This window comes from Sarcophilus harrisii, chromosome 1 (genome assembly GCF_902635505.1).
Source record: "Sarcophilus harrisii chromosome 1, mSarHar1.11, whole genome shotgun sequence".
NCBI classification, from domain to species: Eukaryota; Metazoa; Chordata; class Mammalia; order Dasyuromorphia; family Dasyuridae; genus Sarcophilus; species Sarcophilus harrisii.
This window is the reverse complement of record NC_045426.1, coordinates 480,182,820-480,210,755: the sequence shown is the minus strand read 5'-3', so window position 1 is coordinate 480,210,755 and position 27,936 is coordinate 480,182,820. Positions and strand designations below refer to the sequence as shown.

The window sequence follows — 27,936 nt, the reverse complement described above, 5'->3', positions numbered from 1 at the left end:
CAAAGAAAGGCTAAAAAAAAAAAGTAACTTCTCTCAAGAAGTTTCCATGTACTCTGTACATATCATGTATAAAATACAATTGTTGGCATGCTTTTTTCTCCATTAGAATATGTTTCTTGAAGACAAAAATCATGTTTTTGCACTTTTTTGAATTCCCCAGAGCCCTGATACATACCAAATGTTTAATAAATGTTTATCAACAGAACACCAAAACAGTGTTAAATGCTCTGGCATTTTAAGAGATCAAGAAGGAGAACTGAGAAAAGGCTATTTGATTCAGCAATTATGAGAGATCACTGCCAAATCTGGAGAAGCAGTTTTGATCCTCCTGACACTCTGGGAGGTAATGAAGTCATATTACAGGTATTATCACCCTTATTTTCTTGGAATGAGATACTTAGGTTCTCTTTTACCTAGCTAATAGATATCTCAAAAGTTTTAGTTTGATTCTAAGTTTTGACAGTTTAATGCTATAATGAACATTTGGAACAACCATCTATACTTTGTACATAGTTATTTGCATGCCATTTCCCTTATTAGATTGTAAGCTCTTATGTGCAAGAAATATACATAGATATGCATATAGACATAGACATATATATAATAGAATACACACACACAAGCTCCATGTTTGTGTCTATGTTTATATCTCTGTCTGGTAACCCAATGACTCAGTAAATAGAACACTGGGCCTGGAGTCAGGAAAACTTGAATTATCCTAGCTATGTGACCCTGGACAAGTCACTTAATCTTTGATTAGCTGACAAAATCAGTCCGCTGAAGAAGGACAAGAAAACTCCAGATTGGGTCAGAAAAACTCAGTCATGACTGAAACAAATGAATTAACAACAACAAAATTATAGGGGAAGGAAGGAAGGGAGAAAGGGAGGGAGAAAAGTAAATTTATACACATATGCGTATTTGCTTTTGTTTGTTTCAATCATATTCAATTCTTTATAACCCCATTTTGGCTTTTCTTGGCAAATATAATGGAGCAGTTTGCCGTTTCCTTCTCTAGTTCATTTTAAATATGAGTAAATTGATTTCAGACCCAGTGCTCTATCCATTGTACCATTGTACTGCTTGTGTGTGCGAGAGTGGGGGTGGGTGGGAAGAGGAAGTAGGGGTGGTGGGGATGTTTTGGAGAAAGGTGCTTTCTTTGCATCCCCAGCACTTACCACAAGGTCTGGAACATAGTAGGCATTTAATAAATGCTTCCTTGATTGGAGAGGAAAGTGAACTGCGTGCATTTATATAGCTAGAATTTTGCAGTCAGAACTTGACTTTTTCTGCCACAATATACCAGCAATCATTATATACAAACAGAAAGGTATATGGCCCTGTATTCCAAATATAAACCAAAAACATTTATTATGGGGAGTAGCACTCCACCCACTGCTAAAATGTTTTAGGAGAAACAGAATATTTCACAGCCAGTCAAAGCTGGAAACAGACACCACCAAACCTTGAACACACCAAGAAAATGGTCCTGGTCAGAAGGCAGATAGCAATTACCTAGTTGGAATATGGCCAAAGGTTAACCCCCACCCCCACATGAAAAGGGCTCAAGGATCCACACCTCCCAGGAGCAAAGGGCCTCCCAGGGAGTTGCTGGGGGTCATGATGCAGTAGCAAGTCAGTGCCACCCAATGAGTCACTCACTAGTGACCAAGTCCCACCCAAGTGGCTTCCACACCTAGTCTTTGTCTCACCACCAAAGAAAGCTGCAAAACAGCCCTCCAGTGTGGTGCCGCAACACAAAAGCAGCTGGGAGGACCGGTTCAACTGGCACAGCCAGCTGTCTGGCCAGAGGCTGGCATGGGATCTCCCTACCAGGAAATGGGGGCAGGGAGGTGGGAGGTCAAAACTGTGGCATGGGGAATTTATCCCACAGGGCTTTTGGAGAAGAGAACAGGGCTGGGCCCCTCTCCAAAGAAGGAACACTGTGCTTTGCAGTTCTTGAACTACCCAAAGCAGTTTCTCTGTTTGTTCTCGCCTTTCTCCTAATTGCTACTCCCACCCACCCACTTTTCAAAGGACAAGTGGGTTTAATTGTTATATCAGAGGGAACATTTTTGATACCATTTCCCAGAATTAATCAGATAATATGTTCCCCCTTAAATCCACAGTTTTTGACCTTTTTTGTATGTCATGGACTCTTGGCAATATGGTGAAGCTTTGAATTCTTCTCAGAATCACTTTTAATGTGACAATAAATTACATAAGATTACAAAAGGAATAAATGATATTCAAAGTCAGTTATCAAAATATAAAAAAAGAGAAAAGGCAATTCATACACTAAATTAAAAATCACTATACCATAGCAAAAGTATAAAATGATAAATTTTGATTTCATACTTAACATGAGTTTCCTATTTCTTGCCTTCTAAGGGGTGGGAGGTAGAGAATTTGGAACTGAAAACAGTAATATACATTTTAAAATTATGAATTCTTCTGATGCTTGGACAAAATAAAGAAATCTGAAATTTACTATTCAATTAGAGAACTGAACATTAAGCAGCTAAGTGACATAAGTGAAGCATGTCTAGTTAATGTTTCATTGGGAGCATCATAAATGTATGAATTTGTTTTAATTCATAATTCTAAATACTGCTCTTTTTTGGAGGCATCAACTATTGGTGACATGGAATAATTATATAAAACCAGAATGAATTTTAAGAGCAACAACATTTATATCTTTTAAGCATGGAGCTAGTTTTTTCATGAGAAATGGTTTAACTCAATTACTATCATCTTGTTGGCACATGGTGTAAGATTAATGAACCATGAAGATCCTGAACACAGCCCTGGAGGGAGCTCAGAAGTGAACACTCAAGGTCACTGATGGCAACCACAGCTTTCTTTGAGGTGAGGAATCAAAGGGGGAAAGGAATGATAACATGCCTTTCCTGCTGGGCATTTTGCTTCCTGTCTAGCTTGGCTGAGTTCCCCATGGGGAACAATGGGTCACTCAGACCCTCAGCCCACTCCCCCGTTCTCCACTCATAGAAGGAAGTAGAGAACAGAAGAGATAGGAACTTTGTTATGGAAGGGAAAGACAACTGGCCTATCATTTTCCCAAATGGTGATTTTGGCTTTTCCAAGACTAAGAAACGTATTTCTGGGTGCTTATTTCTAGGATTGTAAGTAATTCTGTTCATAACAAGGAAAAAAGAACAGAATTTTACCCTCAGGAGTAGAATTTATTAGAAAAAAAAAGTAGGGATAGTAATCACTGATTCAAAGGTCAAAGTTATAAAAGATCAAATCAAAACAGGAAAAATCTGCATTATATGTCAGCCATATTAATATTGGTTTAGATGTAAATATATGTAAAAATTACAATATATGTGTGTGTATATAAAAATAACCTATATATACATAAATATATCTGGGCTTAACTGTAGCCTGTTTGGGTGGGGGAAAGAGGGGAAAAAAGAATAAAATCAAAAGTGAACTGCTGAGAAAAGAAAACCTACAAGGAAGCAAAGATGGACAGTTCTGGATACGATGTGTTCTATTTTGTATACACTTTCTGAATTTGTTGTTACATCTTTTGAATCTTTTCTTGTTATGCTGTGCACATGACAATATTTTTCCTTTTCCTGTTTTTTTCTTTTTTCTATTTTGTATCTGAGTTTTAAATAAATACATAAAAAAGAAAAATAAGAAAAGACACCAATTAGCCACTGATATTTAAAAATCACTTGACATTATCATCTCATTTGATCTTCAACACAATTCCATCAGATAGGGGTTATAAATAAAATACAGTAACTGTTTTTGTAGTTTAAAAAAAAAAGTTGATTATAGATGAAAGTGTTATGTGACTTTCCTAAGATCACAATATTAGTAAGTGGCAAAGTCAGGATTCAAATCTAGCCTCTTGCTTCCCAAACCCTGAAACCTAATCAATCAGTATTTATTGTGTCTGCTAAGTGCCAGGCATTTGTTCTGGGGATACAAGTACATTTTACTTCAAAGACCAAGTGCCCAAGAGAATGATGACATCTATACTGAGATCCTACTTCATTAAAAAGAAGGGCCTATAGTAAGATCTTTTCATATTTTATCTTCTAGGAGTTTTCATAAACTTGCTTACAGTAATAACACTATAGAGATGTACTAATATGAATTCACCTCAGCAAAAGTCACTCCAATCTACAAAATGTGCATGAGAACAATGTTATGTATATAGCATTTTATATCATGCCATGCCCAGTGTCTAAGTTATTCCAATTTTTTTCAGATAAGAAGTCAACAATTATATTTGGCAAAATACATGAATTTGACACTTGCCTTTGGGTTGGGGAAATTAAAAGAAAAAAAAATTCAGGCAATTGAATCTTCCTCCTTAATTTTCTAGAATAGACTCTGAGAAATGAAAAGTACAAATACTTTCCAAATGCCTGCCAAGAGTTACACAGTTAGCAAGTGTCTAAGGCCAAATTTGAACTAATAAAAGACAATCTTTTTTTTTTAAATAGTATTTTATTTTCCCAAATACATGAAAGGATAGTTTTCAACATTCACCTTTGCAAAACTTTGTGTTCCAAATTTTTCTCCCTCCCTCCTACATCTCCCCTCTCCCTAAGAAAGCAAGCAATCTGAAATAGGTTAAATCTGTGCAATTCTTCTAAATATGTTGTGAAAGCAAAATCAAATCAAAAAGAAAAAAAAAACACGAAAAAAACAAACAAGCAAACAACAACAGCAAAAAGTTGAAAATACTATGTTTTTGTCCACATTCAGTTTCCATAGCTCTCTCTCTCGATGTGGATGGCACTTTCTATCCCAAGTCTATTGGAATTGTCCTGAATGACTGCATTCTTGTAAACAGCTAAGTCCATAACAGTTGATCATTACATAACCTTGTTACTATGTACAATGTTCTGGTCACTTCACTCAGCATCAATTCTTGTTAATACTTCCAGGTTAGAAAAAACTATTTTTAAAATAGCTAGCATAAAAATTAATTTGCCAAGGAAATATGCTACAATATACACACTGCCATGCAACTCTCTCTAACTGAGAGTTTGGTTATGTACAGTCAAGTCCAACTCTTTATGACCCCATCTGGGATTTTCTTGGCATAAATACTGTAATGGTTTGCCATTTCCTTCTTGAACTCATTTTTACAGATGAGGATTCATTTAAGTAACTTCCCCAGGTCAAGTGGGCAAATGTCTGAGGTCAGATTTGAACTTGGAAACAAGTTCAGCACTCTAATCACTGTGCTACCTAGTTCTCCCCACTGATCACTAAGTGTTCCTATACAATTTGCCAATTACTCAATTCTTATATACCATGCTGACCCTTTATTAAATTATTTGAATCTTCAAAAATATGTGAACAGGACAATTTTTCTATCTTTTATTTTGTGCAGTCTAGATTCCCCCCAATGAATGCCAACTTTAAAAATGGTTTAATGTAATCTTGTTCACAAAGCTATCGTTTGAGATTATTAGTAAAGTGAAAAATCCAAAATAAGCTATGTACACAGTGTAAATTATTTATGCAACATATAATTACAGTTTTCATTTTGCCAATAAGCCTGATTGGTAGTTTTCAGTGCTTAAGACTTGCAATGTGATGTGGTTGCTTTAATAAGCAACACTGATAGGAACAGATTGGGTTCCCAGAGCTTTGGTTTCCATGGAGAGGAAATAAAACTCAATGGTCACACTACACATTTCCTATCTGGTACTTCAAGCATAGTATGCATTGAGAGAAGGAAATTTTAAAGTAGATGCTAAACAAGTGACACTATGTTTAAAGCTAAGTGAGATCACAGCAATAGAAGTCTATTCCTGGGCAGCCGGCCAACATTTTGCATTTTATGTTCAGGAATGATAACCCATTCTACCCCTTTGTTTTTGTATATTAATTCCAGTATTTCCTTAAATTATTCAGGTAAGTTTTTGTTCAATTAATTTTAAAAATTATTGTTATTTCAAACTTGATAAACTACAAAAATTAGTATTTCTATATACAAGGAAGGGAAGAAAACAAAGATTTTATAATTTCCATTCTATACAACTTTCTCTCTTTTAAGGTGAATTTTCTGAAAGCAAGATAGAATTATCTGAATTAAGTGACTTATGCCACTTAGTAAATGACACACACATTGTTTGCATGTGCCCATCTAAAGTTCAGGCTCTTTAAATTGGACAGATTTCATGATAATCAAACCCAAGATATGTATGTCCAGAATGAGAAAAAAGGCAATGCTGCTGAACAATACTCCATTCCAAGTTCTTCTTATGGGAAAAGATGACAATGCAAATATACAACAAGCATTTATTAAGCACTTACTATGTACCAGGCACTATGCTACAATGACAGACTTTCAAAGGAGCTCATAGTTAACAGAGGAGCAATAAGAAAAACAAAAACAAAACAAACAAAATTCTGTGCCAGTAAGATATATACAACAGAAATTGAGACTCATCTCAAAGAAAAGACACTAGTATTAAGAGAGATCAGTAATGGCTTCTTATAGAAGAAAATGATTTTCTCAGGGGTGAGAAGTGATCTATAACTAGAGGAATTGATATAGGCAGAAGAAGGAAGTGGAAAAGTAGAAAGGCTGGAACAAAGTATAAAATGTTTACATATCCCCCAAATTAGCAAAATCCTAAGGAATATTTCTATGTAGTAAAATTTCTAAAATCATCGAAGCAACTGTTAATTTTTAAAATGACTTAATTTTGAATACATTCTTAAAGAAAATATATAAATATTTGAAAACCTAGAGATTCAAAAGCTAGAAATTTTCAATTTTTTACAATCACAACAGATTTTTAAATCACAACACATAATTGATCATTTTTAACTTCCCTCAATGATGCTATATGTAAAATCCAAACACACAAAACAAGTATGAAGAAGAGTCGGCAGGAACATTCACAAATACACACATTTCTGCATTAATTACAAACACTGAACAGGATGTAGATAATGAAAAAACTAAAAATGGATCAATGAACTACATCTTTAATTTTAAAGATAATATCTACAAGCTGGTTTCTTCTATAAATGTGGATTGATGGCCACAGATACTAAGCACATAATTGAGTCTGTACTTTAATCAGTATTCGTTAAATCCCTTCCAATAACAGATTTATTTAGAAATTGTCCAATGCAGTAAACTAAAAAGAAAACACTAATCCACATCTTAAAGGAAATGGAGGAACAGAACAAAAGGATGATTAGTGGCATATTTAGAAGATTTAATTTAATATTAATTCCCTTAATCCTTTTCATATTTCAAACATTCCAAACACAGAAATTAAGTTGGGGTTTTAAGTTTGGATTGCTTTCTAGAAAACCAATTCTAAAAACCAAATCCAAAGGAAAAGTGAGTTCTTGGTATTGTAAGACCATTTCCTATGTAGATTTCAAATAATTTGATACTTTGCAACCAGATCTATCATTTTCAGTAAATAGATATTTGTCTTTTTTGCTAGCTACTCTGCTAAACCCTTTGATTCCCTCAATGTCTTCTCTATGCCCTCTCTTCCAAAGAGATTTCAAAAATTTAAGTCTAAGAGAAGTTGAGCCTGTTCTAGATACAAGTGCTAGGTCATTGTACAGTTTTACATGAGATGCTAATCTGTACAAGGAAAAAAATGACTTTGCTATAAATAGTTTCTTTGAATTTCCTTTTTGAGGATGAATGAAGCAAATATAGGGTCACTCATGGGAGTGAGGTAGCAAGAACAGAGAAAATCCTAGAATCCAGAGGTATAGTATTAACTCAGAAGGTACTTAAGTCTTTAAGGCAAATGTAATTCATTTCCCCCCACATTTGTTCCTACAACTCCTGGACTGCTCAGTCTTTAGATCTTTAATCTGGAGTCAAAGATTCTCTAGTCCTGAACTTTTTAAATTTTTTCCATTCCCAACCCTCTGGTCCAAGAAACTCTTATATGACCCTGGGTGTAAATGTATATATAAGATATGTCTTCAAATCAAACATTTAATTTTAACAAATTATAATTTGTTAGATGAAAAAACTGGAGACCAGGGAATTATGTGGCTTGTGATAGGTGACATGGGTAGTAAAGGAGCAGGGACAGGTTTTGAACACAGATCCTATCATTTCAGAAGTTCGTTCCATTATACCACCTTAAGGGCAATTATTTCTTTTCTCCAATTCCTTGGAAAATCTGAACTTTAGATGATTCTCTACTTTACCTACTGCCTTTTTTAAAAGTAAAAACTTTCCCCCTAAGAGTCAATCTATTTATCTATCTTACTCACGTTCCTCTAGAAATTGTTATTTTTCAGCAGAGGCAGTCAGGTGGCACAATGGTTAAAGAGCTAAATCTGGAATAAGGAAGAACTGAGTTCAATCCTTCCTCAGATTTTTATTCTGGGCAAATCACTTAACCTGTCTATCTCAGTTTCCCCATTTGTAAAATAGAGAAAACAGTACTTATCTCCTAGGCTTGCTATTAAGATAAGACATTTGTAAAGCATGTTTACAAATCTTAAAGCATTATATAAATGCTAGCTATTATTAAAATTATTAATAATTTTCTTCCAGTTTTCTGAGGAATCTTGTTCTCTGTCCTAAGATCCACATCCTCCTTAGGTAGGTAGAGGGCCCCTGGAGTAGATGTATGAGTTTCACTTGTAAGCAAAGAAAATCTCAAAAACCATTTTCCTTAAGCTAATAAAGCTTTCATTAAGAGCACACATATAAGAAGACAAGTCAGTATTAATAGGTTGAGAAATGTGAAAACCAGAAATGGCTTTATAAACTAGATCAAGATGTTTGATGCCTATTGTCCCTTCTTCTATTATTCACACTTCATAAAATCTTTTTCCTGTAGCAGACCCTGAAACACTTCATAGAAAATAGTATTTATTTATTATTTCCATTTTGTGTGGGAAATAGGCATAGGAAAATCAGGCAAAAAGTTCAAGGTCAGATAAGAACACAACTCCTAAACCATCTCTAGTATGCTCTTCTGTCTTTTCAAACCATTTCAGACAAACTGAATTTTTCAATTACAAGTGGAGATCATTTAGATGTAAATTCTACACTGAAGCAGATAAGTGGGGTCTGACAATACCCAACTGAGGTGCTTTTCACCTGTTTATTCTAAGCATTTGGTAGAAACTCAATTAATTTTATTCAACCTGAGAAACCAATTGGACCTGAAATAATTTTAAAGATAGAAGTAGGAGATGGAAATAAGGAGACTGCCTTTGTGCTACCACTAGATAATTATAAAGAGAGAGAGAGACAGAGAGAGAGAGAAAATGGATTATTGGCAGTCTTATACAATGTGCATTATTGGACAATGTTAATTCACAACCAGCTCAAACCCCATTTGAAAAATGGCTTAATGTGTCTGAAAAACCAATTTCTTTAAACTACCCATGCATATGTTTTGTAAATAAGAAGCTTTAATAAAATTTTAAAAATAAATTAAAAAACTATTTGTTTGACATCTTTTTTTTTTCTTAATTCACAATTAACTCAAATATTGTCCATTTGGAAATTTTTTTGTATCCAGGAAGCCAATTTTTTGACACTCGTTTTTTCCTAGGAGAGGAAGGATAGATCCTTCCATCCTTAAGAGTGAGGGTCTCTGGTCTTGCTTAAAGCTAATAGTGGTGGAAATTGATAACCAATAATGAGTGATACTTATATTTAGGTGCTAAAATAGTTACATATAATTCTTTTTGATTAAAAAAAATCAAAAGTAACATAATGAATACAATGCTAGACTTGAGACCTCATCAGGAAAATCTGGATTCAAATTGTACCTCAGCCACTTATTAGCTTTGTGACCCCTATATGCAAGTTATTTAATCTGTCTTGACTTCAATTCTTCCATATAATGGAGAGGGTCTACTTCCATGGTTCACTCCAACTCTAAATGAGGCTGTGATTCTCACTCTCCCCCATCCAGAATACCTTGATCTCCAAGGAAACAGATGTGAAACATTGTTCTATATCTTCTGAGGGAGATGTACTCTTTCACACAAAGAGATCACAGAGACACATAGAAAAACATATACCATGGCAGGAAAAGAAATTTCCAATTTCCCAGTATAGAAAAACAGACACATTATTTTACGAGAAGAGATCTCCAATTTCCCAGTTTTATAAGTATTCAAAAACAGGAATCTAACAGTGACTCTCAATATTAACTTGCTTTGTGTGAGAAGGCTAGGTAAGGCCACCAGTGGCAAACTAGCTCTGCTCACCATTAATCTATTCAGGCAGCTCTAGTAAACTGTTGTTAGAAAACCACTGAAAGTTCTGATTAAAGTACTAACAAGATCACAACTATACTTAAAAATAAAAGATTTATCAAACTAATGTAAGGAATCAATTGGAAAAAGGAGGCTATCTGCATCTCTCTTGAGAATGTATCATTCTATTTTGTTTTCAATCTGTCATTATATGTTTATTAAGTATTGGAACCATGCTAGGTACTAAGGAAATAAATATTTAAAAAATGAAAGAGATTACATTCCATTGATGAAAACAACATGTACACAAAGCTTTGATAGAACTTCAAGGATACTTTGTACATTTATTTTTGCATGTGTGTATATGTATTATATGCGTGTATACACATGTGTATATGATGATGAATTTCATGTGTGTGTGTATATATATATATATATATATATATATATAAATATATATATATACACATTCATCTATACCTCTGAAGACCAAGTTAGCACCAGGATGCCTTAGAATCATCCGGAGTCAGAATAAGCAAAAGTCCTTAGTCTTTAGGGAGAGAAGTAAAGGAGATGGACGAAAACTCCACAAGCTCTCCACTACCTCCTCTTTCCTCCTTGTCCACAGCCAAAGTGACTCTGGCTTTTCTTACTCCATTTCCTAATCCCTCCTACAATTATCTGTATACACCAAACCATTGAGCTAGCACAGAATAGTGAGAAGGGCCATTTTTCAAGCATATGCTAATAGAGTATTGTCCAATTGGTAAGTAGCCTGGTTGTCTGATTCCAGTGCACCTACTCAGAGTTTCAGCCCTTTACAGTGTCCCATGTTTAAATTTTTATTCTCTATGTAGACATATGTATGTATACATGTACTATGTAAATTATGTATATACATGATACATAAGAAAAATATATTTTTATCTGTTTTGTAGTTACATGTACCATGTGTAATTTCTTTGTGTGCTGTGGAGGCAGAGGCAGGAAAGTTGAAACAAAACATAAAGCTTATGGGTCCAAAAAATTAGCAACATCTTATGGAACATTTTTTGTATGAAATATTCCAAAATGATAAAGAAGTAACTTGAAATTTAATTAATGATTAATTTTGAATACTTAAAGAAAATACTGAGTATATAAGGACTGAGGCTACATGTAGACACACACACAAATACATACACACATACACAAATATATTCTCTTCCCAGCAATAAATACATGTTACTTAGGGAGGGAAGACAGAAAAGGTTCAGTGCCAGGAGATGATCTGTGAGCTGCTTCTTGAAGGAAGAAAAAAGACTGAGGTGGATGTGAGAAGGGTTATCTGTATATGGCTAATTTGTCCTATAAAAATATTTTGGTGTTCATCCTTTGTTTTTGAAGAGGACCAATGACCAATGGCAACCAGAGTTCCACAATCTTCATCTTCACTCTCTCCTTTGGAGTAATCAAAGTCCAGTGGTAAGACAAAAGTTAAAACTGGTGATGGCCCAGAATGCAGGGAATGATGTTGGGGTCTTCAGTGTCTGATCAAGTTTGAAGCACTTCACAGTGCTTGCTTTGATAGCCTTCGTCACTATATGGACAAATTGTTCTTATCTGCCCACTCAACTAGGGAAGTCATCACATGCTTGGGGTAGACAGCTCTCTAACTGACTGACTTAAGCCCTTTCCATCAGTTATCCTTAAACCTGCTTTAGCCTGTCTGATGAGAAAGCTTACCAGGGTGTGGCTGCTATGCATGCTACAGCTACTTTAAGTCAGAGGTGAAAGTTGTTTGCCTGGTGAACACCAAAAGTGGATGAGCTTTTTTTTTTTTAAATTATATAAAAATGTATTAAGTTTCTTGAAGACAGGATCCATGTCTTAATTTTTATAGCTCCTACAGTGTCTAACACATTGTATATACAAGAGTTCCACAAGTGAATGAAAGCAGTGGCAGGGATATTGGTCTAGGGTGATAGCATTGAAAATTAAAAGAAGGGGAAAGATAAATGTTTTGGCAACTAACTGAATGGATGCATGAGGATTAAAAAATTAATATATTTAAAGATTAAAACATTAATGTTAAAATACTAAAACTTAAAAAAAAACAGTAAAAGATGATTCCTTGTTTTTAAATTTGAATAACTAGGAAACTAGTGAATGATCTTGAGAGAAAGAGGCAACTCAGGAGGAAAGATGGCCAGCAAAAGATATAATTAGCCTTGAACACTAGACTCTGAGGTCAAGAGATGAGTCTAAGTCATAGAGAATGAGATATTTCAAATATATCTTACATGTAGTTATATTACATGTAGTTTATCTGTATTTTCTTTAAAGTTCTGTAGACTAAAATTCTATTTAGGATTTAATAGGATACTAACATGGAAGGCAAACCTAACAGAGACAAGTTCCATGATTAATACACCAGTTCCAACAAGTTCAAGTTCTCATACAACGAAACATCCCAGAAAATCAATATGGAAGTGTATGAATCATTCTATCTGCCTTAAATACCATTGAAGTTCACCTGTCACACAGATTTGTCCTTTTTTCTACTTCAGAGCATGCTGGGAGAGTCACTCCAACAGGTAAGCAGCTTACCAGGAGTATACAACTTCAGTGTTTTGTGAGTCATAAAAACTAGATGACTCCAGCCCCCAAGAAATATTATTATTAGGGCATAGTATACCCAACAGTGAAGGAGTTACTTAAAGAAATCTAACCCAGTGAGCCCTCTGGGAACTCATCATTAAATCTATTCTGTGTGAAGAGAAACAAGTGAGGTTCCCTTTGGCTAAAAGTAATATCTGAGAGCAAAAAGTTAACCCTTCAAAGTTCCAAGTAGTTATTCGGATGGATAAAATGAATGAGAAATGTGAATTCTCAGGATAAAAATATCCATTTTTGCCAGTGAGATAAATACACCACTTAGGGTATATAGATCACAGCCAACTTGTTCATAGACTCTTATCTGATTTCAGTTATATTATCCCATGTATTGAGTTAGACTTGAGCTGAGATTGCCCCCAATATGAGCCTCCAGGAGTTGCATTCTGCTAGCATTACAAGAGAAGAAATCAAGGGGAAATACAGCAAATTCAAAGTTCATATTTACTCTCTGTTCTATCACAAAGTTATTTTAGACCCGTGGACCCTAGATTTTTTAATTTATTGACTAAGTATGCTCTGCAGGGACCAAAGGAACAAATGAATAATGTGAAAAATAAAGTCATAAATGATAGGCCGTATGTATTTTAGAAATAATGGCATATAATATTAGCTTCTAGTTTTTTTATTAAACATGAATTTATTTTTCACTTGATGTTCCCTATGGAAAAAAGGAAGAAAAAAAAAAACTTATTAGAAATACATAGAGTCAAGCAAAGCAATTTCCACATTGACCATGTCCAGAAATATGTATCATTCTGAATATATAGTCAATCACTTGTCAAGAAAAGAGTATCATGAGCCTCCTAAGGAGTCGTGATTGTTGAGAGTTCTTACATGTTTACAAGTTGTTTGTTTTTACAGTATTCTTTTAATATAAATATAATAAACTATTAAATGTTGAAAAAAACATCAGCTATTACTATTATGATTTACTAGATCTGCAAACTTCAATGTTATCCAAGGAACTGCATTAATTCAAATATTTATTAAGTACCTACTATATATGATATCATAAAAGGCCTCAAGGGAGGGTCAAAGAAATAGAATTGAGTACCAGCTTTCAATAAGTTTACAAAATAGGTATGTAAATAAAAGTTTCTACAAATATGAAATGTGATTTTAAAAACAACTTTTTAAAAGTAGGTAGGAATAAAACAGTCAACAAATATAGCAACCTAGTCTTTGACAAACCCAAAGATCCCAGCTTTTGGGATAAGAACTTACTGTTTGATAAAAATTGCTGGGAAAATTGGAAACTAATATGGCAGAAACTAGGCATTGATCCATACTTAACGCCATACACCAAGATAAGGTCAAAATGGGTTCATGACCTAGGCATAAAGAATGAAATTATTAATAAATTAGAGGAACACAGGATAGTTTACCTCTCAGACCTGTGGAAGGGGAAGGTCTTTATGACCAAAGCAGAACTAGAGATCATTACTGATCACAAAATAGAAAATTTCGATTATACCAAACTGAAAAGTTTTTGTACAAACAAAACTAATGCAGACAAGATTAGAAGGGAAGCAATAAACTGGGAAAATATTTTTACAGTCAAAGGTTCTGATAAAGGCCTCATTTCCAAAATATAATAAGGGGAGGGGGTGGGGGGGTAAGAGGTGAAAAATTGGAACAAGAGGTTTGGCAATTGTTAATGCTGTAAAGTTACCCATGCATATATCCTGTAAATAAAAGGCTATTAAATAAAAAAAAAAAAAAAGAAAAAAAAAAGTAGGTAGGAGGTCAGCACCCCTATGTTTAGATGCTTAAGAAAGTGTTGGTATTTGCCTTTCACTAAATAAACTTTGTACCATGTAATAGGTAAAATACTCATATAAAATCTTGTTCAACACAAGTAGTTACTTTTTGAAAATGGATGATTCATGCTAATTAAACTCACAACCCAGGAGAATAAAATTAGCTTGTTTCAACATTTCCTTTTGTTCTGTAATTACAATCCAAGGTTATGTTAGATGCTGCATTACTATAATTTTGCCCGAGAGACAGACATTGCATATCCCACGTTTTAAAAACAGCCACCGCCTTAAGGGAACCCAGGTGCTTGCTGAAGAGCTCCATGGATTGTGCAAGAGGGGGGAAAAACAACTTTTTTACCATCACAATGCCTATGTGTCATTTACCCACTTACATGAAATAGATCATGTAAATCTTCATAGATCCTTAAAATACTAAAGAACATAGCAGGTAGGAGAAAAAAAAAAGGGACTTTTGTTATTGTTCAAAAGCATCTGATTTTTTGTGACCACATTTGGAGTTTTCTTGGCAAACATACTAAAGGGATTTGTCTTTCCTTCTCCATCTCCAATTCATCTTATAGATAAAGAAATGAACAAACAAGATTGACTTATCCAGGATCATACAGAAAGTAAGTATCTGAAACCAGATTTGAACTGAGATATTCTAGGCCAAGCAGTCTAGCTGCTCTGGAGAGAAAAGGATTAGGATGCTTTAATCTGTTTTACATTCAGAGAGTAGGTAGGAGGATGGGAATTTAAAAATATAAAGCATAAGAATAGTTAACCGTGATGAAAGTAACTATAAGTTTCAAATCAATTGTCTTAAAATTTTTTGAAAATCTGGTTGAAATTGTTTACTTTTATTTCATTCATGAAACTATTGTGGAGAAAGTACTTTATACACCTTAAACTGATTCATCAATATGAGTTACTATCATGATTTCCTTCCACTCTCAAAAAGAAGGAATTTCCTTCCTTTTAACAACAATGCATTCCCCTAAAATTAGGTTAGTGAAAAACTGATCTCTTGAATCTCTTGTTGAGGAATGGGAAGATTGGCTTACAGCATTCTATATATTTCACTCTTCAAGAACTTCAAGATCATTTATTCCAATTCCTTCTTTTTAGATGGAGAACTAAGATCTACAGGCACTCAATAACTTAACCACAGTCACACAGGCAGCAGGTAAGTGTCAAATTCACATCAGAATCCATTAAAGGACTCCAAATCTGTTGTAATTTCTATTGTTCTACTATAAATATATTCAAATGCTGTTGTTCAGTTCCTGTACAGCTTTTCATGACTCCATTTGGGTTTTTCTTGGCAGAAATACTTAGAGTAGTTGGCTATTTTCTTCTCCAACTCATTATACAAATGAGAAAACTGAGGCAAACATGGGTAGGTGACTTGCCCAGATCCCATAGCTAATATATCAGAGGCCAAATGGCATTTAGATCCTTCTGATTCCAAACCCAGAGCTATTCAATTGATTTTCAATTAAATGCCTCTTACTAATTGTATAGTACAGTACTAGATCTAGAGGGGAATAAATGATAATAAGATTTAAACAGCACATAGTCCTGCACCCAAGGAGCTAACAATTCAGAAGACTTATACATTCAATTCAGGATTAAGAAGAAACTGTTTTGGATCAAAACAGCTAAAGAAAAGGAAATCAATATCAAAAGTACCAGAATTTATAAGAAAGGGAAGACTCTTAGAATAATTATTTTTTAAAATTTGATTATTGAAGGAAATCCTTCTATGCCTAATTCCCCCCATGCTCAAGTAAGCAATATTAAATGCCTAAAAATGGGTGATGACAGGATGATAGTAAAATTTAGAAGTCTGACTTCCATTCCAGACTTGTAAAAGCAAATCTATGCACTTTTGGTAGCCAAACTTTTTCAAGAAAGTTTGGATATACTTCAATTATTATTCCTTTTATCTAAAATGAAGAATAAAATTATGGAGCAAAAAAGCAATCACTTTCCTAGTTGTTAATGCCAGCTTTTCTTGAGTTGTTTCTCTGTGGGTAGCAAAATATGCTATGCAGGACTGAGCAGATTTCTGCTTTTGGTGTCAATTACTTGTCACACTAAGAAACTTTTTATCCAAACTTCAAAACTTGTTTAGCCAGGATGGAAAGAAATTTTCCATCTTTCTCAGGGCACAGTTAATGACTTCAGGATCAATTTCAATTACAGGACTTTAAATCAGCATTCACTTTCCAATGCAATCTTAAGTTTAGCTTAGATATCTCAAAGCCTTGTGCCTTGAGCCTGAGTCAGGTTCTTAGTCACAAATGAAATTTCAGGAAAGCTTTATTGATTTTAATGTTTAGCACAGTATGAATTGGCCAAGATTAAAAAAAAAATTACAAAATCCTTAAAAATTGATAGTTTAATTATTTTTAAAAGCACATGATGATAATGACAACATTGATAAAAAATAAATCTCTTTGTAAGTTTTGGAAGCAGCGATATGGTGCTATGGATAGAGAGACAAACCTGGAGTCAAGAAGACTCATTTCCCTGAGTTTAAATCCAGTCTTGGACGCTTACTAGCTGTGTGACCCTGGACATTTAACCCTGTTTGCCTCAGTTTCCTCATCTGCAAAATGATCTGGAGAAGGAGCATTCCAGTATTTTTGCTGAAAAAGAAAAAAACACCCAAATGAGATCATGAAAAGTTGGGTATGACTGAACAACAACTTTAAAGTTTGCAGAACCCTTTATATATAATATTTCATCTTCTCTTCTCGCAACCGTTTGTGAAGGAGATGCTAACAGGTATTATCATCTCAATTTTCAGATAAGCTAACGGAAGCTGAAAGAAAATATGGAACTTGCCACATGTCAAACACAGGATTTGAACCTGGATCTTCCTTTCTTAACTTGTTATCAATACACATTAATCTGTCTCTGTGATAATGTGAATGAACTGCTAACAAATATTTTGAGATGGCAGAAGTGATTAGGTCTGCATTAATAGGCAAAGATTTACTTGTAATTAGAAGAAATTTTTAAAATGAACATTTAAAATTCTTAGAAAAAATAGATTCTTATTGGTGGTTTTAAAATATCCAACAGCTCTAGGAGATTCCTTATTTATTTACTTATCAAACTTCTTCAATGACATAAGAAAAAAAAAGTAAACTTCTGCCCAGGTGATCCTAAATTTGCAGTGTGAATCAATGAAGTTTTCTCATGCAAATGAAAAGGGCAAAAATACCCCTTGAAACTGGAGCTTCATTTTCTGTTGTCAATGATCACAAAAATAACACAAACAGCTCTATACAGAAGATGAATGGTATGCTTGTCAATAATAACAACGTTTTATATTTATATAGGCCTTTATGGTTGGAAAAACACTCACACTAGCTTATCATATTTGAGCCTGCTAGAAGCACTAAAAGATAAACAACAAGAGTATTATGATGTTGTTTGATAAACAAGAAATTTGCTCAGATGGTTTAAATGACTTGGCCAACTTTTCACTTCTAACAAATAACAAAGTCAGATCTAGAATCCATATCTCATCATTTCATCTTCCACTGTTCTTTCTACCACATTACACTGCCTCTGATTTTGTTCTGGAGTCTCACTTTCCCAAAAAAATCCTTTAAAATCTGAAATAATATTACCTCTTCCCAACTGAATGTGGTTCTTCCTAAAAACAGGAGGAGACCCCTAGTGGATCCCAACAGCTCTCTTCTATGTTTGCTATTCTCCAAATCCTGTCAGCAACCTGTTGATTATAGATTTCAAGACTCCTATCCTTTTTGTTGAACTCAATACAAACATTTATGAGGCACCTACTGAGTATAAAGCACTATGCTGGGCACTGGTGAGACAATCAAAGAAACAAAACATCTCAAGCTACAACATGTAGACGGGTAAGGTAATGCAAGGTAATCTGAGGAGTGTGGGAAGGTTGGAGGGGATGATGGAAGGCTGGGCTGAAGAGGTGGCATCTGAACTGAACCTTAGAGGAAGAATAGGATTCAGAGCTGTGGAGCTGAGGAAGAAGTGTTTGCTCTTTCAAAGGCTTCACAAGATGATTTTTCTGAAGTGGCTTGAGAGTTTAAATCACTAAGGCCTGAGTTCCAATCCTGCCTTAAATACTTACTAGTTCTGTGATCCCCAAGCAAGTCACCTTATCTGTAAAATGGGAATAGCACCTTCCTTACTGGTTGCCATGAGGATCAAAATCAAATTATGTGTGAAGTACTTTATGAAACTTGGAATGTTATAATAATATTAACGATTGCAGTTCTTGTCCTTCAAGAGCCTACATTCTACTGTTGACAAACAAGAAGTCCACAGCGAAATAGACAAAGTTAGTACAAAGTAATTTTAAAGACAACTAGAAGGCACAGTGAATAGAGAACTTCCTTGGTTGTAATCTGAAAGACCTGAGTTCAAATTCTACATTAGGCATTCAAATTCTGCTTTGTAAAAGCATGGGCAAGTACCTTAACCTATCAGCTTCAGTTTCCTTACTTGTAAAATGAGGGGTTAACCTCAATGGCTTGTATGAATTCTTTCCACCTCCATATTTATGATCTTATGAGTCATGGGGAATTGTTTGTGACACCAACTTTGTGAAGGAAAGTCACATAAAATAAGGTAGAAAAGGTAGATTATAAGCCAACCATTAGGGACATCAAATTGCAGGCTGAAGAGTTAGTTTATATTTTATTCTAAAGACAACAGAGAGCCACCGACTGTTTTCAAACTGGGTAGTTCAAAAGGCAAGTACTCGGGGGTAAGCCATAATCCTTTCCATGTCTGACATTCCATATGGTAGAGAATAATGTTCAAAAGCCCACTAATCATTATCATGTGTTGCTGTTTAACCCTTTTAACAGCTTCTTCCTTCTCATCAGAAGCTTCTAAATACCCAGCAGCACATAACATTGCATTAAGCTAGGTTAAAAAGAGGGAGCCTCTGACCTTTAGAAGCTGATAAATGAGGAGAGACAACATAACCAGAAAGATATTTCAGGAATTAAATATTTGTTTGGAAGTATATCAGACTATAAAGAAGCTAATGTTGCTGTGTGGTCAGGTCATTAGTTGTCTTACCCAAAAAATAAGTTCTAAAATTCAATACTGCCATTTTCCCCCTTTGATTCCACTGGATAGTTGTTTTGTTTTATTTTGTTTTTTAAAGAAATGACTGCTGAATGAAGAGTCAAAGTTTTTCTTGCAGGTTGAACTAGAAAAGAAATCCTAAAAAGAGGAGAAGGATGAACCTAAGAGTATGTGACACTATGGTCACTTGCTGAAAATTTCACCTACTAGAAAAAGTCAGAAGGAATCTGAAAGATTTCCTGAATTCAAATTCTGATTGTATTTTGTAAAGATGATGTAAACAATTGCTTTGAAAGAAGCTAGCTAACTTCTGAACTGAGTCAGAGAAATGGGAGCTCTCTGAAGCTTCTGGTAGTGAGGGGTTTACATTATAAGGAGTAAATAAATTCACTACTAATGCTGTTGCCAAAGGTCCCACAAGATATGAAGTTTCAACATGGAAGATCTTAGAAATAAGAATATCATATAAATTTCTTTTAGAGAAAATCAGACTTTTTAGTTATTTCAAAAGGTTAACAAATTCAGAGTCATGAGTTTTACTTGAAGCTAGAGACATTCTTGTTATTCTACTTTCCAGCTGTCATTTCAACTATTAATAATGAATTCTGAAATGGAGTGCAGTCAAAATAAAAGCAGATTTAACTAGACAAAAGTAGACCTTTTGGAGCTATGCCACAATAAATGGGGATTTTTTTTCCCTATTATGGGATCATGGGATTATATACTTAAGCCTAGAAAAGATCTTAAGAGTTTATTACATCCAACTCCTCATTTTAGAGATGAGGAAACTGATTAGGAGAACAATCCAATATCACATAGGTAGTTGAGGCACAACTGTAATTAGAACTTAGATCTTCTGACTTCCAAATATAACATCCTATTCATCATACTGCACTTTACAGCAATAATGAATCATTGTTTAGTTTGTAACACTCAGTTTTGACTATTTTGTTGTTCTTTTCACTTAGACCATCATAGTCATTTGTGCTTCTTTTTTCTTGGTTTTACTTATTTCACTCTGCATCAGATCAAGTAAATTTTCTCAAGCTTCTCTGCATTCATCATATTCATAGTTTCTATTTCACTACAATCACATATCACAAATTGTTCAGTCATCCCTCAATCATCAGATACCAACTTTATTTCCAATTCTTTGCAAATGTTAGGTAGATTTTTTAAAAAGTGTTCTCCAAACAGTATTATATTTTAAAAGAAAATCTAATGTTGAGCAGCATATTAAATGGTAAATCTTTATGGAATAGCTACCATATGTATACTTTTGCTCAAATGTGCAGAATTATAAGGATTTAAACAATTCAAAGAAATATAACATTCCATCTATCTCCCCTCAATTTTGTAGTTTAGTTGGACAAATATTTTGATATGAAAAAAAATGTAAGAATTCAGGGCCACAAAAGTACCAACTGAATAATACAGACAATAAATGCTAAAGTACCATGAAGAGGGAAAAAAATCAGTATAAATTGTCAGGTTGAACAGAAAAAGAATGTTTTGCACTGAGGAGGTAAGACATAACCTTGGTGCTGAGGATAATAAGCAGAGAGGGAAAAGGAAGAGTATCCATTTGAGGCAGGGTGAATGACATAAGAAAACATAAGGGCAGGAACATTACCAGCATGATCTGGGGAAGCTGAATACCATCTATCATTTCAATCTTAATTCACATTATTCCCTTTTATTCCCTCCCTATTTCAAGTGAACTGCAGTGTTCTCTGAATATGATGATTCATTCTGTCTTTACTCCTTTGTTTAGGCACACACGTGGTTCTCCCATAGTGAGAATGTGTTCCCTTTCCATCTCCATATCTTAAAATCCAAATCTTCCTTCAACACTCAGATAAAATACCATTGCTACATGAAGCCTTTTTCTGATTTCCAACATACCCCACCAAGTTGTAATCATTTTCTTTCTTAAAATCACTTTGCATTATTTTATATTTACATGTGTTATATGCTGTGTATATTCTTATTGTCATGGTATGGCATGGGGGAAGGAAGAAAGGTATAAGCATTTGCATAGCCCCTATTTCATGGCAGGCCAAGAATTTATATAACACCTAGAATGTGGCAGGCCCTCTGTGCTAATGGCTTTACCAATAATATCCTTTATAATTTCTATCTGCATCAAAGAACTAATAAATAGAAGAATGGTTTTACAGATAGACTTAGAGATAGAAACAGAGATATATAGGTATAGATATATACCTAAATATTTAGATACACATACATTTGTGCTTACTGGGAGCCACCTCTAGGGCAGAGGAGTGGAAGAAGAGAAAAGGGGAGAAAGTTACATGCTAACTTTATTTTATATTTAAAAGGAATATCAAGTTGATATCTGCATATAATAAATTTGCAATTTCAAGTATTATCATATTTTTTTCCTATTCTATGTTATGGAGATGATTGTTTTATTTCTTAAATTCAAAATAAAATAAGTAATTAAAAATACTAATAATACTTCTTCAGTTTTCTTCTCTGGAAAATAAGAGGATTGTACTAAATCGACTCCAAGGTTCCCTTTACTTTTAAATCTCTGTATAACTCCCTGAAACCCCTAAAGAAGACTATGTCATTTTTTTGTCTTCATATCTTCAGTACTCAGCACAATGCCTTCCAGGTAATAAGCACTTAATAAATGTTTGCTGAATTAATTAAATCTTAGCTGAGAGGAATGCAAGGGAGTGGTGGGGTGGAGAGACAAGGAGGGATTTAGATGTAAGATAGAGCCATTTTAAATCAAGGAAACTGAAAGCACTTGAGACTTTCTATGAAGAAAATGATGGGATGAAATTTGTGGAGTGGGGGAAGACTACTGACTATGGACCGTTTTCTGCTACTTTCTGTAATCTGACCAATTATAGTTATCAAAAAAGGTTAATACCAATTCTCAGACGAGTCATGTGTTTTCCTGGAAAATATCACAGAGCTTTTGTTAAAGAAACTATTTTTCCGACAGCAGTTGAAAAAGATAGTTTAGGATTTCAAAAGCGACCAGTTACAAAGTACCACTATGGTTAGTGAAATGTCTCTTTGAAGACATTAACATGTATGCCATCACACCAAGAGAGCCACTATCATGTCCCACAATAACTACCTGATTAGCAAAATAAGTAGAGGAGTTTAAATGAAGGTCATTTTGTTGCATTATGAAAACTGATTTTTACTTTGTGACATTTTTTATAAGCAACTCTTTATAATATGTTGCCTTTGTACTTAAGTCATTTCACCTTCACTCAGGATGAAACAGAAAAGTATTCACAAGCCTCAGCATGAGTTGCCACCATGAAGAAGGAATGAGGTATATTCCTTGTTTCTTGTGATGCAAGTGTCTATATTTTAATGATTTGTTGGATAGCAAAAATCATAAGATATTAGAATTTACATACATATGTGCAGATTGTTTAACAACAAAATGGGTTATGACTTGATCCGAGTGGTTAACAATTGAGTATTAAGTCATCAGAGGAGGATAGATAATACTGTTATGTTCAGTCATTTCAGTGGTGTCCAACTTTTCATGACCTCATTTGGGATTTTCTTGGCAATGATACTGAAAAGCTTTGCCATTTCCTTTTTTCAGCTCATTTTTCAGATGAGAAAACAGTGGCAAACAGGGGTAGGTGATCTGCCCAGGGTCACATGGCTAGTTTATATCCGAGGTTGGATACCTGAGGTTGAACTCAGATCTCCCTGACACTATTCACTGTACTACCTACCTTTTCAAGACCATAGAAACCAAAAAAAAACCTGTGCTTTCAATATTTTCATTTACAATACCTAATAAAACTCCTAATCTAGCTACACATATGCCTTACTTTTGGAGTTAGGAGACTTGAATTAAGAAAATTAAAAAAAAAAAAACTATCAAAAATGTTGATTGTAACCTGTAATGTCAATAGGCACATCAAAGGAAAAGTTCTCACTTAGTCTCTTCCCTTCTTTCACTGCGGAAGAAACAAATAAGTCTCATTCCTAGTCCCAAGTTATTCTCGTAGAAGAAAAAAGTATCATACCTGCATAATGTACTGGGATTTCTATCTTTGGCCCAATGACATAGTGGCCTTCCTCCAAGCTATGTGCTGTGATGGTGGTCCACTGCCGGCAGGAATGAATCAGAAGATAGTCATTCTCCCGAAGACCTTCTATGGATTCTCCTAGAAAAGAACATTTTGTGTTAGACATACAGAACTAATACTCAATTCAGTTCTATATTTTATAATAAAATCTCCCTAACTAGAATTTAATTCAGATTTGAAACATGAGCAGTTCTAAAGTTTATTCCCTTTGTCTGAAGTTACTTCTCTCTCCTTCATCAAATTAATTTTGTTTTCAATAAATAAATAAATTCAGATAAGTTTGAATTATTTTAGCAGCACATTTGTTGTATCCTGGTAGTAAAATTTATGCTTCTGGGAGGCAGGTATTCTGTCATATTTTTCTCTAGGCTCTCAGAGGATAGCATAGCCTATATTAGGCACCTCTAATTATTTGTTGAATTGAATTAACTATGAAGTTATTTTGTACTACATTGTCTTCTCCACTATAATTAGACAATGCTTTATATAAAGAGCTTTTTAAACCTTAAGGCATTATATAATGTTATGAGCTATCATTAATTATTATTAAGGACTTACACTAAATGCCAACAGTTTTTTTAAAACCAAAAATAAAAAATGTTTTGAATAAAGAGTAAAGAACATAGTTTCTACTCATGGTTTCATCGATAGACACAAATCACAACAAGACAGTGATCCAAAAGAGCCAGGGACAAAATAAGCACTCAATAAATGTCTATATAATTGGATTGGAGATAAGGAAGGTTTCATGGAGGAAGGTGGTACCTGAGCTGAGACATGAAGGAATCTGAGAATACTCTGAAATAATCTACTCTTTTAGTGTTTATATGTAAATACTTAAAAAGTATTATCTAGAGAAGACAAATTATCTTTCACAAAGATTTTTAAATTTAACTTTTCCAGAGTCTTATCTTTTTTCACTGAGGAAAAGATCGCTATATCTAGAGTATAAAGACTGGTTTCAAATTCTACCTCTAAAACGTATTAAGTGCATGAACTTGGGCAACTCCCTTAACTTCTTTGGGGCTCAGTTTCTTCACGTATAAAATGAGGGGGATGAACAAGATGATCCATGAGGTCCTTTACATATCCAGGTTTCTGATCCTGTGAAATGGTCCAGATGCAGTGACTACAGCACTACCTCGTTGTATGATCCTGTCACTTAACACTATTTGCTTCAGTTTCTTCATTTATAAAATGAGCTGGAGAAGGAAACAACTCCAGTATCTTTGCCAAGAAAATTCCAAATGGAGGCAAGAAGATTCTACCACAACCAAAAAGCAACTTAATTAGAATTATCAAGTTTTACACACACACACACACACACACACACACACACACACACACAGTATAATTTCTCTCCTAACATTTGAGATAATAGAAGTTATTATTAATTAATTTATCAATGCAATAGCCAAGAAAGAAAAAAAAATCTTATTTTTTTTTCCCAAGCCAGATACAGTGCTGAGAAAAAGAAAACAGATACTCAACTATCTAAAGTTTTATAACTTGTAAAAGCTTTGGAAAAAACTTTTGGAAAAGGTTTGGAAAAAAAAAAAACCTTTGGAAAAGAGAGACCAATGCAATAAACAAAACTCAACAGACAACTACATTTAAGATTCCTGAATAAAATTCATTTAAAAAAAAAATGGTGAACATTACTGCATATACTTTCAAAGGTAAAAACAGATATTCATTTGTGAGAACAAATGCTCCTTTATATAAATAAAATAAATATATTTTTTAAAACATTGTACCAAAAACTACTTTAATTTTGTTTCGCAGTATCCTCTAAAAACCAAGTGTGTAAAAAATAATTTAATAGAGTTAAAGAAAATGAAAACTTAATATCAAAAGTTTATGCTGCCTAGGGCTATAAATAGCTACGCTAAGAAGATGCCAAATAACCTCCACTAAACCTTCATAAAGAAGGAAAGTAACCTATCAGAGGAGCTTACAAACATCTTTGATAATTGATGTTCTCAGGAGGGAAGGGAAGTCATGATGTGATTTGCAAGAAATGATTCAATATCAGTATTTTGGGAAATTTAGTGATACTTTAAATCAAGGTTTATTATCCTGATATCTATTTTTAAAAAATATTTTAATATAATTGGTTTCCTTTATAATTCTATGTATTTTATTTTAATATCTTTAAAAATACTATTCTGAGGAATCCAGGGGCTTCACCACACAGCCAAAGAAACTGATGGTAGGGGGGGAAGTAAATATTATTAGAAAGTGAAACATGTTTCTGTGACGCAAATAAGCTACTCCAATAGATCAAATTTATTAATTTGGATGATTTTATATTTCAACATTATGTTTATGTTTTACATATAAGAGTTTATATCATATATATGTAAGCATTTGTATTAATATATTTGTATTGGGTATATATTTACATTACATCTCAATAAGCATACATGTCTCTTTGTGTATGCATGTTGGAAAGGGCAGAAGAGTTTATACAATATGTACAACCTCACATAAATACAATCAATTTAATGAAATAAGATAAAATTTTTCCTGCAGCCTAGATTTTCTCCCATTGAGCAATGATTTTAGAGTGGTCTAAAATATAGAGTGGTATCCTTGGTCTAGCACTTATTCTTTCCTTTTAGTATTATACTAACATGGTTTCAAAGTTGGAAAGGACCTCAGAGGTCATGTGCTTCAAAGTCACAATTTTACAGATGAGGAAACTGAGAAACTGAAGATCACATAGCAGATACTGGATTCAGAGTTGGGAGGATCAGAATTAGAATCCTGCCTTTGATACTTCCTACCTGTTTGACTCTAAGACACCATATATATATTACTGACTCTTGGGTGAAATAAGGACAATATAATCTATTATTATGATGATAATGATGATGATTTTGCTGAAGCAATTAGGGTTAAGTGACTTGCCCCAGATCACACAGCTTGGAAGTATTAAGTGTCTGAAACCAGATTTGAACTCAGGTCCTCCTGACTTCAGGGCTGGTGCTCTATCCATTGCGCCACCTAGCTGCCCGAAGATTATTAATCAAATAATAAAAAGATTATCAGGATTAAAAGAGATATGTAAAGTGCTTTAAAAATCAGTGCTCACAAAAAGTTGTGCATGTCTGTTTTTCTGCAGAAATTTCTGAGTTTTTTTTTAAAGAGATATAACTTAAGTTTTATAAAGATGAGTTGAACACTCAGTAATCACCAGAAAACTGTATCTAACTTTTCTAAAATTCTACTGGAGTTCTTAACATGTTTCTTATTTATTTTTTTAGTAATTAGAATAAGTTGAGGTTCCCCCAATCTCAAAGTTCTATTGTCAACTTCTTCTTATAATTTATTACTTTTTTCCTTTAAGCTAGGTCATTGGGTACATTTATAGTATTGAAATAAATTTGTTTTCTGTTACCTTTTAGCAAAACACAGTTTCCATCTTTATCTCTTTTAATTACATCTATATTTGCTGTTGACTTGTCTGAATGTAATTGCTTTTCCTGTTTTTGGAAATCCAACAGAAATACAAGTAATTTTGGTTTTTGTGGATTTTGCCTTCACTTTGCTAAATTACAATTTCTCTACCACTTTGGGGGTGACTTCAAAGAGTTTAATGAAGCCTAAAAATTTATCCTCTTATTAGGAAAGCCTGTTTGTTTCAGGTTTGATACCAGGACAAAACAAGGCGCTCACAGGCACTGAACTAGTTAACAAAAGGAGTTTCCTTATTCTAAACATTAAAAGGATCTATGGTAGCAGCTAGTTCCAAAAGAGACACCCAAACACATTTATTTTCATAGGGAAATATGCATGATGAATGGAATAGGATATGGAGACCTTGGAATTTCCACCAAATCCAGTGGGTAAGTATTAATTCCATATTGGTGGAGCATTTTATATCCCTAGATGATCAAAAAGCTACTTTAACAAAGTCAGAAGGTACCAGTGATCAGCATCAAGGCAGACAAAGCTTAAATATTGCTCTACAGCCAACTCAATGAACAACTTCTCCAAACTTAGCTAGGATGGTCTTTGGACAAAAAACAAGGTATGACTTTTCAGAGTTTTTGACCTAAGTTTGACCCAGTAGCCTTCAAGAAACAAGGTTCTCCTGC

The 27,936-nt window shown here is 34.0% G+C and overlaps 1 protein-coding gene across 2 annotated transcripts in view; it reads right to left on the bottom strand.

Annotated features, from left to right (window-relative positions):
* GAREM1 (GRB2 associated regulator of MAPK1 subtype 1) overlaps positions 1 to 27,936 on the bottom strand; it is a 194,141-nt gene that overhangs the window by 111,249 nt on the left and 54,956 nt on the right. For both annotated transcript variants that reach the window (XM_031946474.1, XM_031946475.1), the window contains exon 2: positions 23,771 to 23,911. In XM_031946474.1, the coding sequence (XP_031802334.1) occupies positions 23,771 to 23,911 (141 nt within the window). The remainder of the gene's footprint in view (positions 1 to 23,770; positions 23,912 to 27,936) is intronic.